Source organism: Aspergillus undulatus (genome assembly GCF_047715775.1).
Source record: "Aspergillus undulatus strain CBS 261.88 unplaced genomic scaffold BDV17scaffold_4, whole genome shotgun sequence".
In the NCBI taxonomy this organism is placed as follows: domain Eukaryota; kingdom Fungi; phylum Ascomycota; class Eurotiomycetes; order Eurotiales; family Aspergillaceae; genus Aspergillus; species Aspergillus undulatus.
The window spans coordinates 141380-154957 of record NW_027396608.1 but is presented as its reverse complement, the minus strand read 5'-3'; the positions used below and the strand labels follow the sequence as shown (position 1 = coordinate 154957).

General features: G+C 52.6%; 6 protein-coding genes across 6 annotated transcripts; all 6 read right to left on the bottom strand.

Moving 5' to 3' along the window:
• Positions 1–434: 434 nt before the first annotated feature.
• BDV17DRAFT_299469 (ankyrin repeat domain-containing protein) lies at positions 435–2344 on the bottom strand (the record flags this gene model as incomplete). Its single annotated transcript, XM_073763879.1, has 4 exons — positions 435–1068; positions 1151–1892; positions 1922–2156; positions 2303–2344. The coding sequence occupies 4 exons, from the start codon at positions 2342–2344 to the stop codon at positions 588–590; spliced, it is 1500 nt and encodes a 499-aa protein (XP_073619761.1). The 3' UTR covers positions 435–587.
• Positions 2345–2479: 135 nt separating this feature from the next.
• On the bottom strand, positions 2480–5590 carry BDV17DRAFT_287295 (uncharacterized protein; the record flags this gene model as incomplete). The annotated part of the gene is made up of 3 exons (XM_073761136.1): positions 2480–2865; positions 3112–3324; positions 4135–5590. 3 exons carry the CDS (start codon positions 5588–5590, stop codon positions 2480–2482), a joined length of 2055 nt encoding a protein of 684 aa, XP_073619760.1.
• Positions 5591–6434: 844 nt separating this feature from the next.
• BDV17DRAFT_143779 (TPR domain protein) lies at positions 6435–8441 on the bottom strand. The gene has a single exon (XM_073754341.1). The coding sequence runs from the start codon at positions 8364–8366 to the stop codon at positions 6660–6662; it is 1707 nt and encodes a 568-aa protein (XP_073619759.1). The 5' UTR covers positions 8367–8441; the 3' UTR covers positions 6435–6659.
• An 80-nt stretch (positions 8442–8521) lies between these two features.
• On the bottom strand, positions 8522–9623 carry BDV17DRAFT_252449 (small nuclear ribonucleoprotein F). Its single transcript, XM_073756555.1, has 4 exons — positions 9440–9623; positions 9330–9367; positions 9085–9240; positions 8522–8992 (listed from the first exon to the last, which is right to left on the bottom strand). The coding sequence occupies exons 1-4, from the start codon at positions 9443–9445 to the stop codon at positions 8926–8928; spliced, it is 267 nt and encodes an 88-aa protein (XP_073619758.1). The 5' UTR covers positions 9446–9623; the 3' UTR covers positions 8522–8925.
• Positions 9624–9777: 154 nt separating this feature from the next.
• Positions 9778–10741, bottom strand: BDV17DRAFT_252448 (CXXC motif containing zinc binding protein). Its single transcript, XM_073756554.1, has 5 exons — positions 10655–10741; positions 10399–10513; positions 10273–10338; positions 10065–10193; positions 9778–10005 (listed from the first exon to the last, which is right to left on the bottom strand). Exons 1-5 carry the CDS (start codon positions 10687–10689, stop codon positions 9862–9864), a joined length of 489 nt encoding a protein of 162 aa, XP_073619757.1. The 5' UTR covers positions 10690–10741; the 3' UTR covers positions 9778–9861.
• A 153-nt stretch (positions 10742–10894) lies between these two features.
• Positions 10895–13462, bottom strand: BDV17DRAFT_252446 (putative FAD monooxygenase). Its single transcript, XM_073756553.1, has 3 exons — positions 12399–13462; positions 12048–12341; positions 10895–11998 (listed from the first exon to the last, which is right to left on the bottom strand). The coding sequence occupies exons 1-3, from the start codon at positions 13053–13055 to the stop codon at positions 11039–11041; spliced, it is 1911 nt and encodes a 636-aa protein (XP_073619756.1). The 5' UTR covers positions 13056–13462; the 3' UTR covers positions 10895–11038.
• Between the last annotated feature and the right edge of the window lie 116 nt (positions 13463–13578).

Sequence of the window (13578 nt, the reverse complement as noted above, 5' to 3'; positions counted from 1 at the left end):
TGTTCGTTCGGGTGTGAAATATGGGAACAATGGACTAGATTTGTGTTGGTGTTAGTATTCACTTCTCAAAATGTTTCGCCAAAGTAGCCCTGACCGTAGTTCTGTGTTGGGGTTCAAGCGGCCGGGAGAAGCAAGGAACGGAAGACAAGAATGCTCAAGCACAGGCTGTTTCAAGAAGGAGTTAATGGAGTGGATGAACGAAGATGAGATGAAGAAACAGGAAAGTCTGGGGTGGGTGGTGGGAGTGTCGTGGTCAGAAAAGCAAGTGAAGAAACTGCCTCAAATGAATTGAGCAGTGAATCAGTGCTCTAGTCACATGCAGATGCCTTGCTCAATTGAGAAGACTAAGACACAAAGCCCAAGCTCTAATTGAGAAAAGTAGTCCTACAGCCAAATTGCTATATATCTACAGATACGCAATGACCTTGCCCTAACTCAACACCACTATATTGTCCGTTTCACTGACGAGCTTCGCAGAATAGGTGGAGGGTCATCTCAATCCCAGTCCATCCCATATCGCCCATGGTCCGGCTGAGTGTACAAACACTGAATATACTATACTAGATTTCTGGCGGTGAACCCCCCCCCTACCTTCGAAAGTTGCGTCCTTCCATCATCCTCCACTTCCTCCTCGTTTCCTCGCCCAGCTGGCGGGGCATCTCTCCAGCGCTATTAGGCCAGTTCATCAAGCCATCAATACCGTCCAGCAGAGCCTCGGGAACCTCATCCTGAGAATGAACCCGATCCTCCAGGCTGGCCAATTCCTGCCCCTTTCCATCCCAACTCAGCCTCGGTCTCAGCGCCCCAATCATAGCCTCATGCACCGGTGTATTCCCCTTCTTATTGACAACATCAACTCTCGCCCCACGAGCAACGAGCGCCCTCACTACTGCGACTTGCCGAAGATTCTTCGCCCTGATATGCAGTGCTGTATCACCATTTTGGTCAGCGTGGTCGAGCAGCGCTCCATGGGTTAAGAGCAGGTCAAGGAGGTTAAGATCGATAGGCTCGCCGTCTAGAGAGGAGGCGAGCCGGTGCAGGACGGATTGGCCCCGGGAATCGATGATGCTTGCGTCGGTGCCGTGCGAACAGAGCCATTTTGGAGGGGGGGGGGGGGGGGTATGATAGGCGTGGTGCGAGACTTTAGTACCGCATGGGGGAGTGGGTGGTTACAGCATAGTGGAGAGGTGTGGCGCCTTTCTTGTCGCGAGTATTGATTATATTGGATATTGAAAACTCATCCTCAGGCACAATGAGCTCGAAAGTGCCGGTTATAGCATGGCTCAAAGTGCCCTCGGGCAGAAGCGGTTCAAATGCTGGATCAGACCCCGCAGCCGCCCAGTGCAGAGGAAGCCGGTCCATACTGTCACGGCAGGATATTAGACTCACATTCTCCAGGCCTCTTTCACGTCCAGGGCCATGGTCAAGAAGTGCCGTCACCCCATCCACATTCCAACACCGACTCCCCAAACGCAGTGAAGTGACATCCCGGACAGTAACACCATCATCCCAAGACCCTGGACCATTGCTATAGTATTCCAGACATCTCTGGCCGTCCACGCCATGGTGAAGCTGTTTCACCATGCCGTAGCTGGGTCTTGTAATGGCGCGGCTGAGAACAGTCGGCCATGCTTGTGGGGACAATTCTCCCTCTTCCCCAGTTAATTCGGCACCAATACTAGCAGGCGAAGGCAAAGAGTCAGCCGCAGATGCTCCCCGATCTAGGAGGAAATTCATCAACGCCTCGCTCCGCGCGCGATGACCAGTTGCCTTTTCGCCAACAGCACCAACCGAGTGCGCCCCACACATAATCGGCGTGTATCCAGCCTCATCCCTCTCATGGACATGGACAGTCCCCAAGGGCGAAGAATCGTTATCGTGATTGAGTAAATCTTCACCGTCTCAATCTGCGCAAACTCACAGGCAACATGTAACAGCGAAACACCCCGCTGATCCAGAGACACCGACTTGGGACTGCCATTCCCAGAATGAACGTCCAGCAAAACGCGCAACGCATCAAGACTTCCATGGGCCGCAGAGACGTAGAATGGACCGTGCGAGTAATTGTCTGTTCTTGGGATTCCAGAGTCAGATAGACCCCAAGCAGAGATATATGCCTTCAGGAGAGGGGTGTTCCGTTGGTGGAGATGATTTTTCTGGATGCGAAGATTTCAACAGCATGCAGTATTAATATATATATTTCTTTTCGGACCATGGACTGACTACATTACCTCGAAGACAAAACTCTCCAAACGAGGATTGACGTAGAACCTTGCACACCCGCTTCGGTCTATCTTCTGACCAAGGTCTCGTCAATCCATGCCACATCAAAACGAGACGTCATGATTCCATTGACGCTGCATATCCTCTCCTCCTCTTCGAGCCTCTCTTTCCTTTCTTGGCCTTTTTCCCGCCCTTTTCCCGATGTTATCTCTGCGACGAGACCTCTTCCCCCTTCTGTGGCCGCATACGTCGTCCTCTAAAGCTTCTGGGGTGCGGACGGCTCTGCCACCGCAGGCGAAGCAAGAGATGGCGCTCCTGCCGGAACTCCAAGTATCCTTGGAGCTGTCGCTGTCACTGTTACTGTCACTGAAATATCGGAAGTGTCATCTTCAAACACGGCCGCCAAATCGGTAAATGTCCCAGCAAGGTCATTGCAGGCCTTGGAGGCCTGCTCAAAGGCAGCTGACTTGACGGTGGACGTTTGGGCTTTGACGTCGTCGGTAGCCTTTGTTCTGGTAGCAGAGCTCTTCGGTCGCCTGGAGCAGGATGCGGTGGCCAAGGGCGCGCTGATCGAGCCATATTCTCCGAGCGAGGTGGTGTACCAGGATTTGTCTCCTTCTCCCCTCGGTGGGATGTCGCGGTCTAAGGTATGAAGATGTTAGTGGACGATTAACGTAAGGCACAGGAAAGCCACGAGGCAAAGAGCAGAAATACCATGACAAACGAGAGAGCAGCCCGCATCATTCCCATCAAAATGGCAATTGGCGCACGCCCCTGAGCAAAGCCTCGGGTTAGTTATGCACTCAGTCCATGGTCCATCACCGTTGCTACAGCGAAAGCAAGGCATGCCCGTGTCTAAACCGACGCACTGGACCACTAATGCCTCACGGCTTGTGATCCGGTTGAAGTCAATACGAGCGGGGTCAAGAGAGCCCTGGAACCGTGGCTTGCGCACCGGGATCTGGGCGGCATAGTATGTCTTCGCAGGGGTTTGGATGGGGAAGATCGAGATGTTCAAGGCTGCATCGGTGGAGGCGTAGACGGCGGTTCGGGGCTCGCTCATGGTGGAGGCCCGCGGGAAGAGGAGGTCGAGGAGGCGGGCTATCTTTTTGGGTTGTTAGCACTCGCATCCTTCAAAGAGCTAGAGGTTGGCTGTGGTTGGGAACTAGATGCAAGTCGAGACAAGGTGATCGGAAGAGGGAGAGGAGACGCAGTAGGTGGGTGGTCAGGAGGGAAAGGAAGGTGTTGTAATGTGGCTCAGAGAGCGGATCAAGGAAATCCATCAGGCTGATCACCCGTGATCTTGGCCATCCAGTGAACTGCATTGAACCTGCTGCGTTGCCTGCTATCTAGGTAGCTTCAGCTGTGTCCCCGGAACTTATGCCTGTGGTCATTCGCGACGGACAGGTCGGTAATTGGGAAGATTCGGAATAGCAAGAGACTTCAGTCTCGACATAAGATTGGGCAGACAGAATATGAGCTAAACCTGGAGACTACTGCAGAGATGAGACCCCATTATGTATGAGAAGGCCTGGAGAGGGGGGTAGGTAGCGAGCCCTAGCGCTGTATTACCATGCAAACGGAGGCATTCTACATCTCTGATGCCCCTCCAGGACCTCAGCGATCATCTATACAGCGATCATCTATACAAGAGCTAAATTCACCTGAATCATGGCTATCCTTGAGCATATCTCTAAGTGGACCATATTCAATATTTATGAAAATGCAGAAAGTCTATTTGTAAAGAAAACAAAACTGGCAAGGCTAGATCCGGGGTAATCTATAAATCGTAAAAGCATGGCAAAAGGCCCAAAAAAAGGAATAAAGGACTCCAAAGCACCGAACCAGACATCATGCATACAAAGCGCGACGTAGTCAAACCAAACTCCTTCTAATGCATCGTATGCGCACAAGCCCGATCCCGCAGGAACAATTGCACATTCGCCTTCTCGCAAGCCCCCCTCAGCGGCTCAACCATTTCGTAAACCCTTGGCTTGATGACTCTCCCACCCTCTCTATTCAACTCATCTCCGTTTCCATCACCAGAAACAGGTGCATCCTCCTCATCATCATGGAAGAAACCCTCAATCGACAAGCTCGCCAGGTTGGCGAATTTCTTCTTCTTTTCTTTCCCCTTTGCTTCCAGTAACCCATTCACCTGCCGCAGAAGCACAGGCAGGGTGTTCTCCTTACAGGACTCAATATACAGCTCCTCGATGGAAGTCGGTAGAACTTCCGTCAATGGAACAGAAGGTTCAAAGTTCAGCTGCCACTGCATATCTAGCAAGTTAGGTAACCTGATACGGAGGTCTTTCAGGGCCGTAAAGTCCGCAAAGGACCCGAATGGCTGCTCGTGCGTTTCGTTCAGCCCGGAGATCGTGAAGGGGAGGTGCTCGCCTAGATTGTCCAGGTGGATCGTCCTCAGGGTGGATTTGTTGGCTGACAATGAGTTGAAGAATGCGGAGGGCTGGAAGCCCTCGGAGAGGAGGTGCGCGTCGGAGTGTTGGTATTTCAATGATTTGAGGGATGGGCAGGATGAGAGGAGCTCTGACATGCCGTTGAAGCCGTTGCTCATGCTCAGTGTGATTTCCGTGAGGGACTGGGCTTGGACTTCAGGTTTCGGGGGTGGGAGACTTTGTAGTGATGGTGCTGCTTCGACAGGGGTCTGTTCGTCCACGTCGGCTTGCTCGTCGGTTTGTTCGTCGACTGGACCGCGGTACTCGATCAACGAGTCAACGCAGAGGCTCTTCAGCGCGGGCATTTGCAGGAACGGCATAGCCTGCGACGTAGAGAAAGTTCCGGTAACACCATCCAGCCCATTCGCCTGTCGCAGCGAGACCTCTCTCAACCGATGGAAAGCCGGGTGCCTAGTCGACGGCAGCTGAGTCGTTGCCCGCTCGAATAATCGGTCCAGATACCCCCTTGATTCTGGTGCTTGCGATGGATAAACCAAGTTGAGTTGACTGATGTTCTGCACTGTCGAGAGTAGAAGCGCGATCCAAGCCTCATCTAAGCCCTCGGCGAGGTCTTTCTCCCATTGGGAATGCTCATCCGCGGAATGACTGTGTGTTTTTGCGGATAATGAAACTAGCGCGATGTCGTCTTGAGTCAGGACACGGTCATTGTGCTCGAGTTTCCAGCCGGAAAAGTCCAATGACCGCACGACACCACTGAGACTAGGTCGCAGCAGTAGCGCTTTTAGAAATGACTGGACCTGAGAACGGTTTTTCAATGTCGCTGAGCGGTACAGCGAGCGAGAGAATAATTTGTTGAAGCGCCGATTGATGAAGATAGCGCTGTGGCGGTCCTCATGGCGCGCGAGGAAATCCCCGATAAGGAGAAGTATGTCGTTATTGAGATTCTCCATGTTAGTTAGATTGAAAATCGAGTAGGATGACTAGAGTCAACGAGTCAAAGGAGAGGACATCGCAGCCATAAGTATACCCACCACCGCTGTCAGCTCCATACCCACGGAGTAGACAATTCCATTCTCAAACTGAATGATTTTACTGATCTTCAAAGTACAGCCAATGAAGCAACAATAATCTCGGCTTCTGGAAATTCAATCGAAGCTCGATGGAGCCCACCGCCGCCATCCACGGCTCCATCTCGGATGCTTGCACGGCTGAGGAAGGACTGACGAGGACCGTGGTCGGAGGAGAGACTTGATGCGGGGACTCGCCACGACGAGTGCGGCGAGTGCGTCTGACAGCGTGTTGGATTCTGCATATCGCATGCATGAGACCCGTAAAACTTTCAATTCTCAAGAATCAAGCGAAGCCTTCAAACACTTGTATACCGCTAGTGCTCGCCAAAATGCAAGAAAGAATCCGCAAATCCCATGCGGAAGGCAAGGCGAGAGGGCTGTCTGAATGGGCCACTGTGATTCGATCGCAGATTTAAGATCTCGTTGAAATGTCTTGAATTTTGGGTCGGGGTGGGCCATTCAATTCGCCATCTGTGGATCTGCCGCAGAAGATTCTTCATCCTCTTTATCCGTTCAGGGACTGAAGAATTCGGAGGTTCGCCGACGGTGAGGGTGCCGAGAATATCCCGGTTGGGTTGCTGAACAAAGTACAACGGAGTGGTCTACTCCAGGGTTTGAATGACGTCCTTGTTGGACTCGAGACGATTTGATATCTAAGGTACGATGGTCTTGGTCTTGGTAACTATGCATGTGTTGGAGATCCGCTAGCCGCGACTCGCGCCCGACCGGAATCGAGTTACAGAGTAGTATGTCTGTTAAGGCGTTTTACTCCGCATATTGGTTTCCCCATCGGAAGATACCGCAGATATTATCGTGAGGATAGAGCGGACCAGGGCCGCCTGCGGAGGGGAGTCGGAAAATGCACCCCGATAGACATTGGCTGCGGAGCCCCCAGCAAGGCATGTGAAAACGTGATAATGCTTTTACTCGCGCAGGGTATACATTCTCATTAAACTAGAGCAGTATCTGTCTCCCTGCGACAAAAACAACTGGACTGAATGGGTATATCCGCTGTCGCAGCCGCAAACCTCAACTGCTGCTGTATGATCCTCGCCTCTGCTCTGCGCCCTAGCCTCACAAGGCATTCATGGTACCCATGCAGTGACCAGACGTTATTCGGGTGCTGCAATGCCCTCGGCAGCGTGCCGTCCATGCCCAGATCAGCCTCATAAACCGCAGCCGCTTCCGCAATCTTCCCTTGCTCAAGCAACAACGCGCCGTAGGCATGCCGCGTGGGCTGCATCCAGCCCCAGGGCTCGTCGTAGGGCAGGGTGTCATCTAGTGTGATCGAGTGCTCCAGGTGCTTAAATGCAGCATCAAAGTTACCGCGACGGTACTCGAGTTCGCCTTCTAACATGGCCGATGCGATTGCTAGGATGTCAGTGCAGGCGTTGTTGAATAGCATCCTGCTCTTGGGTACTTTGCTCCAGCTGTCCTGAAAGAGTTCCCGCTCACGAGCAGCTTCTTCAATCCTCCCCGTTGCAGCCAACGCGACACCCCGTCCGTAATGGAACATCGCCGTCGTGACACAGTACAGCTCTGTATCGGCTGGAAGTCCCAACGCGAGTATCTCCTCCCACCGCCCAAACCGAATCAGCACGTGGATCTTCATCGCCAGGAAGCCCTCCAACCAGTCGGCCATGGGCGGCGATTCAACCCGTAGCAGCTGTTCAGGAATCTGAGCTTCCAACTCCGCAGCGGTATCCGAAGCGACTCTCGACTGACCTGCAAACATAGCCGCATAAATCCGGAAATGGTAATTATGGGCGCGGTACAGGGTATAGAAGTTGACGGGCCCGGCTATGGCCACAAAACGTTTATCCGACTCTATGGCTTGTGAGTTCGAGACTATCGCGGCACGGTACTCGCCGCAGAGGATGTCCAGGTGCGTCGGCATATGGTTCAGATGGCCTGCATCTGGGACAAGGCCGCGGAGATGGTCTGAAACTGACAGTGCCTTCTCAGGAGTTCCAGACATCTCCATGAGATGGATATATAAGTGTAGGATCCCTGGGTGCTTCAATCCACCTGGTAATTGCAAGGCACGGTCAAGCACATCTTTAATCTCGAGCGTTCTCGCGTTCGGCGCCGGCTCGCCGGTTCGTAAATTCCATAATTCCCAAGGCGTCAGATTCATCAGTGAATCTGCGTAGAGCGCCGCAATGTCCAGGTCATCCAAATACAGCTGGTAAACTGCCTGCATGGCATCCGCATAGCGCTGGTTCCACGCCGTGCAATCTGATGCCGGTTGTCCCTGTGGATATCGGTATTGGACCGCATCGATGAGCGCAGCTTCCACGGACCTTGGTCCAGATGACGAGGCTGACGCTTGTGCTTGTGCGTGCTTCTTTGCGTCGCTGGCGGCTTGGTGAGTCTTCTGCACTGTGCTTGCCAGTTCCTTCTCATCGAAGAACTGCCATGGTTTGTTGTAGTTCGGCCCGAGTGTATATGCAAGACCCCAGTATGCCATGGCGCAGTTTGGATCCTCGTTCACGGCATTGCTGAAACAAATACCTGCTTCTTCGTGATTAAAGGCGTACGTCCAGATCAGGCCACGGTCGAACCAGATCTGAGCGTCGGGACTTGAGGTTGTCACCGGACGGCTGTATGTGCCGATGTTGAAGTAGTCATCTTTCGTTTGAGCTTTGGAAGTCATCGTCGTTGGATTCTGATGTACTGTTGAGCAGAGATTGGGACGGTATTAGTAGTTGTTGATGAGGAGGACGAGGGTGGGGCAACCGATGGCATCACCTTGGCCGCTGCATCTCCAACACAAGTTACCATTCTTATACATACGAAACTGCCCGAGCATGAGGTTTGCACCGCATCTATTAGATCTACGGCTAGATTTTTCATACATGAACATTATCGAATAAATGAATGCCACTCAACCCGTATCAGCGCGCCATGTTTTCCACGCCTGTAATGCAGCAGCGACGGCGGACCTCAATCATTCTCGATCAACCGGCATAAGCACTTCAACTTTTCAGTATGCCCAATCCAACAAACCCAGATCAGTCCCGATCATTATCGAGAGCTATCCTTGATGAGCACGTACGCCGCGAACCGAGGGCTAAAGGACATGGCCGAGAATCAGAACCGCTTGTTGGAGGTAGTCCACGCCGTCATTCTCCATACCATATCACCAGGCAAGCAACGAGAAATTAGGTATATGAACGCTCCCCGCGACCGTATCCGTAACCGAACCGAACCGTCTATCGTAATCCCAAGTCCGTCATCTCGACGTTCTCTGCTGATCCCATCCAGAGGATGTTGTTACACCTGCAGCATACAAAACCAGTCAGCACTCTCATTCAACCTTTACAACAAGGGAATATTAATCCCTCAGTGTGAATTATAGAGCCCAGACGCACCGTATAAGCACAAGACCCAAAGTCCCCGTAGGCTTCCCATCAATGTACTCTTCTGTATCCCGCAGCAGCACATTCATATATGAATCAATGCTTTCCAGTCTTCCCTTGTACTCTGTCTGGCCCCATTTCAGGCGAACGATGACTTCGCTTCCGACCCTGCGCGCTAGTTAGATTCGAGATATCCAAGTGAAGTGAAGGGACGCGGATTGCGGATTGCGGATTGAGGTGCGGAATCGCTGGCGTACCTGGCCTGGAGGAAGGGGCGGGGATTCACGGGTTGAAGCTGCGGCGAATTAACTCAGTATATATTCAAGACATAAAAATGATAGAAAGCCAAGTACGAAGGGGGACAAACACTCATGATGGAAAGGTCCTGAGCGGGTTGCGGAGAAGTTAGGTGCTGGGTTGGATGAGGATGGAGCCAGTCCGTTCCAAATAGTCAATAATCAGGGACAGCAATTAGTCCTTGAATTAGCAGCCTGCTGAAGGATACCCTTTGCGATAATGGAGGCGGTGGTCTGGTCAATCGCTGAGGTAGTTCGCCCAGGCCGAAAATGTGCTGAAGCTCGACGCGGCTTCCAATCGCCCAATGGGGACTAGCGTGGAATCACCGCCTTTACTGATTGTCGCCTCAGGCTAGTTCAAATTTTTAAGGCACCTGCAGCTATGGTGCAGCGATACAGTCAACTCAGCTTCGAAGCCATAATTTGAATAATTCATTACTTAGACCAGTCCGAATGCTACATCCGCTCCTGTTATTTTCATGCTTGAGCAATCTCATGCCCTACCTAATTCCCAGGTAATCTCCTTAACAGCAACCTCATCCCCAGCCTTCTCATCATAATCATACCATTCGCCCTCAGAGAGATCAATACCGGTAAACAGCGTGTTGGACTCTGTCCCCTTGGCCTCCCATTCACCCTACACAGTATCAGCACAAGTCCATAGTCAGGAGTCAGTAGTTGAAAGGGAAAACAAACATCAGGCTTAAACTCCGTAAACTCTAGCCCGCGACACTCAAGGTCAATCACCTTGCCGCCCTTACGCTTGTCATCTGGGCCAGCCGCATAGGCAGTTGGGGCTGAGAGGATTGATGCGGAATGGGTTCTCTATACGTAGAAGGTTGATCATCGATTAGTTCGGCAGGTTCCAGCAAGGTACTCATGCGTAGGTATGGTGGGTTAGTACCTGACAAAGCTTGCACTTCCAGACAAAGTTCGCTTCGCCGCGACTTCCTGGGATTTCGTGTTGTTCCTAATGTCCTTGTTAGATTTGGATTATCGCTAAAATTTTGGCGGATGGTGTGTCACATACAAAGCGGTTGAAGCTCACCCAGTTCGGGTGTGTCTCGCGGCATGAGGTACACTGCACCTTGAAGGTGTAGTAGTAGGGGTTTTCCTCAGTGTCCTGGGGGCGGAGATCGGTGACCCTGCTTCACATTAGCAAATGTCGATGGATCGGTCAATGTGAGGGAAGGGACCGGAGAATGTCATGGTGCGGGGAAACGGCTTGCTGCGCTGGACGTAGCAAGCTTGATTACGTGCTTGGCCGCAAAGAGAGGATTCCCTACCCGTTGAGCTCTGCGGTTAGAATCAGGGAGAGCATCTTGATGGTGCTGTTGAGCTTTCTAAGGTGTTTGGTGATGCGAGAGTGTGTTTGTGGTGGGAGTTCCGACCCTCCGAGCGGGGCAAAGTTGAAGCTTTTGAGTGTTCAGTCCCGCAGCATGGGAAAGTACGTAGAGGTTTTGTATAGTCCTACTTGACACCCAACAAGGCTCTGACAATGGCCATAGAATTACGGGGGTATTTCAAAGTTTTGAAGATGTTCAATTCTAGGTATGTACAAACAACGCCAAAAATGCTAATCATCAAGAATCAAACAAGTCGTGTCCAACAAAGGATATCAATCGGATGAATAGATAATCAAAGAAGGTAGCGCAACAACCTCAATCAACCTACAGGCGGCTCTGCTGGTCCTGACCCAATGGCTTCGTCGAGAACGAGCCAAAGTATGCGTTGAGAGCATCCACGGTGCCGCTACCCTCGGTCAACTGCACCGTACAGGCAACGTGGCTGTCCGGGCGAGTAACAACGACTCCACCCTTCTCAGGGTTGAATCCAAGTTTCTCGTGCGCAGCGTACTTGGCGTCAGGAACCCGAACGTCAGGGATGTCATCAGAGTAGATGTGGTGGCGGTAGTCGCGGAGGATCTGGGGCACCAAGTCCATATCAACGTCGTTCTTCTTTTCAGCGTAGATCAGGCAGAGGGTGAAGAGCTTGGAGTGAGGTGCGTGCCTCTCGAAGAATGAAACCTCGCCGATATCAGGCCTGCGGTACTCGGAGAGGAAAGAGCGCTCCTTTTCGAGGTTGGCGGCAAGATCGGCGATGGCCTTCTTGCTCTTCGACTGCCGACCAGCGAAGATGAAGATGCGGAACGCGCCATTTGCAGGAACCTCCTGCTCGAGATGCACGAAGTTGGAATCCGCAAGGCGAGTGACAGTCGAGGGTGTGAAGGCCTTTCCGACAATCAAATTGACACCGGGAACGTTGAACAGCGGAGACTGCGCAGGGTGCGTCGAATCCCAGTTGAAGATGTTGGGCTGGTACGCGACGCCATAGCCACTGGTGAACTCGCAAGAATCCTTGAATGTCTTCACGAACGGGTCCTCTTCAGCGCTGCGGCTGCTTTCGGCGCTGGCAGCGGAGCCAACTTCGCCGGCGTTGGGGCGGCGCTTGGAGAACAAAGCGGCATATCGGTTATCAAAGTCAAGCAGTGTCTCTGCAATGTTCTTTCGCTCAGTCTCGTAGGTGCTCAGAATGGAGCGCTTAGCCAGTCCCGATTCGACAGCGTGGATCTTCCAAGCCATGTTGAGAGCATCGTGGAAGGCAGTGTTCATACCCTGACCAGCTTTGGGCTATAAGGAATTAGCTTTTGATCGTTGGAGCGTATCGAAGGAAACTTACACTGTGAGTATGGCAAGCGTCGCCTCCCATGAAAACGCGCTCGTCCAATGTGTACTTCTCGGAGATACCCTGTCCAATGGGGTATACAGAGTACCATTCTACGCGATCCCATTCCAGGTAGTATGGCTGAAGAATCTTCTTGGCGACGTTCTGAACATCCTCGGCGGTGGCGGTCTTTCTGGGGTTGAAGTCGGGGTCGGTCGAGGAGGCGATCTGGACGTAGAGACGAACCATGTTGTCTTCACGGGGGATGACCATGATGGAGCCGGCATCGGAGTGGATGGTACACTTGGTCTACAACGTCATATTGTTAGCAAACGATCAAAGTAATGTGTCCAAAAGCCAACGCACCTGAATATCGGGGAAGTCGGTCCTGACAACACCGTCCATGACACCCCACACATAGGAGATAGGATCCTTGTGGCGAATCTGAATACCAAGTTGCTCCCGAACGAAACTGCGAGCACCCTCACCACTGAACAGGTACTTTGTGCGAACGGTCTCAATGACATTTGTGTCCAAGCACTTCAGCTGGACCTGCACAGGATAGGTTTCGTCGCGGCCATCATTCTCGAACCCAGTGATAGTCCAAGGCCTCTCCACAGTCGTACCGGCCTTCTTGATTTCATCCAAGAAAACGGTCTCGATCTTACCCTGGTGGACGAGCGTAGTGAATGGGTATCGTGTGTCGATGAAGCGAGGACAGCTGGGCCAGTTGCCAGTCCGTTGAATACCCTTTCCGTCAGCGCGAGGGTCCCAGAAAGAAACGTCGTACACCTTGGCCGGGGCGTAAGCCATGATTTGGCGCTTCAGCCCCAAGTTGCGGAGGATTTCCGTAGATCGCGGCTGAATTCCATCGGCGCGGCCAGTCGCGGTAGGCACGGGGCGGTTGTCGATGTGCTTCACCTTGTAGCCCCAGCGGGACATGCACAGCGAGAGAAGAATGCCAACGGGGCCAGCGCCCACAATGACAATGTCATACTTCTTGGGGTAACTGTCGGTCGTCATTATGGTGTGGACAGGAACCGAAACGGAATTGGTGACGATCGCCAAGAGCCAGAGCCAGACAGGAAGAGATAGCTACCTTTTGACACCACCGGCTTTTGTTGGATGAGCAGATAAAGAAGGAATAGCAGTCATCTTTTCGACGGGCTAAGGAGCTCATATATAAGAATTCGGCGCGACTGGGGAAAGCATACCGGTTGCGATGCTAAGGTCCAACGGAGGACCACAACGGCAGTCATCTCGGCTGGATCACGGAGACAAAGAAAGGACAAGAAGGTCTAGTAGGCTGAGCCAAAGAGGCCCGCTGGGAAGTTGGGAACAGGCCAAGGCGCGCTGGGGGGGTTTGCTGCTGGGAAACTGCGGGGAGGCAAAGCCAATGCCGGTGCATTTTCCGGGCCTGCAGACTGGAGAGCGGGTGGAGACGGTTAGCACTTCGGCATGTGGAGAGCACGCACGTGACCCAACCGTCGGCAGCACGCCCGGGATTTCCTGTGCATCATCACAACGCCAATTGGCTGAGCTGCTC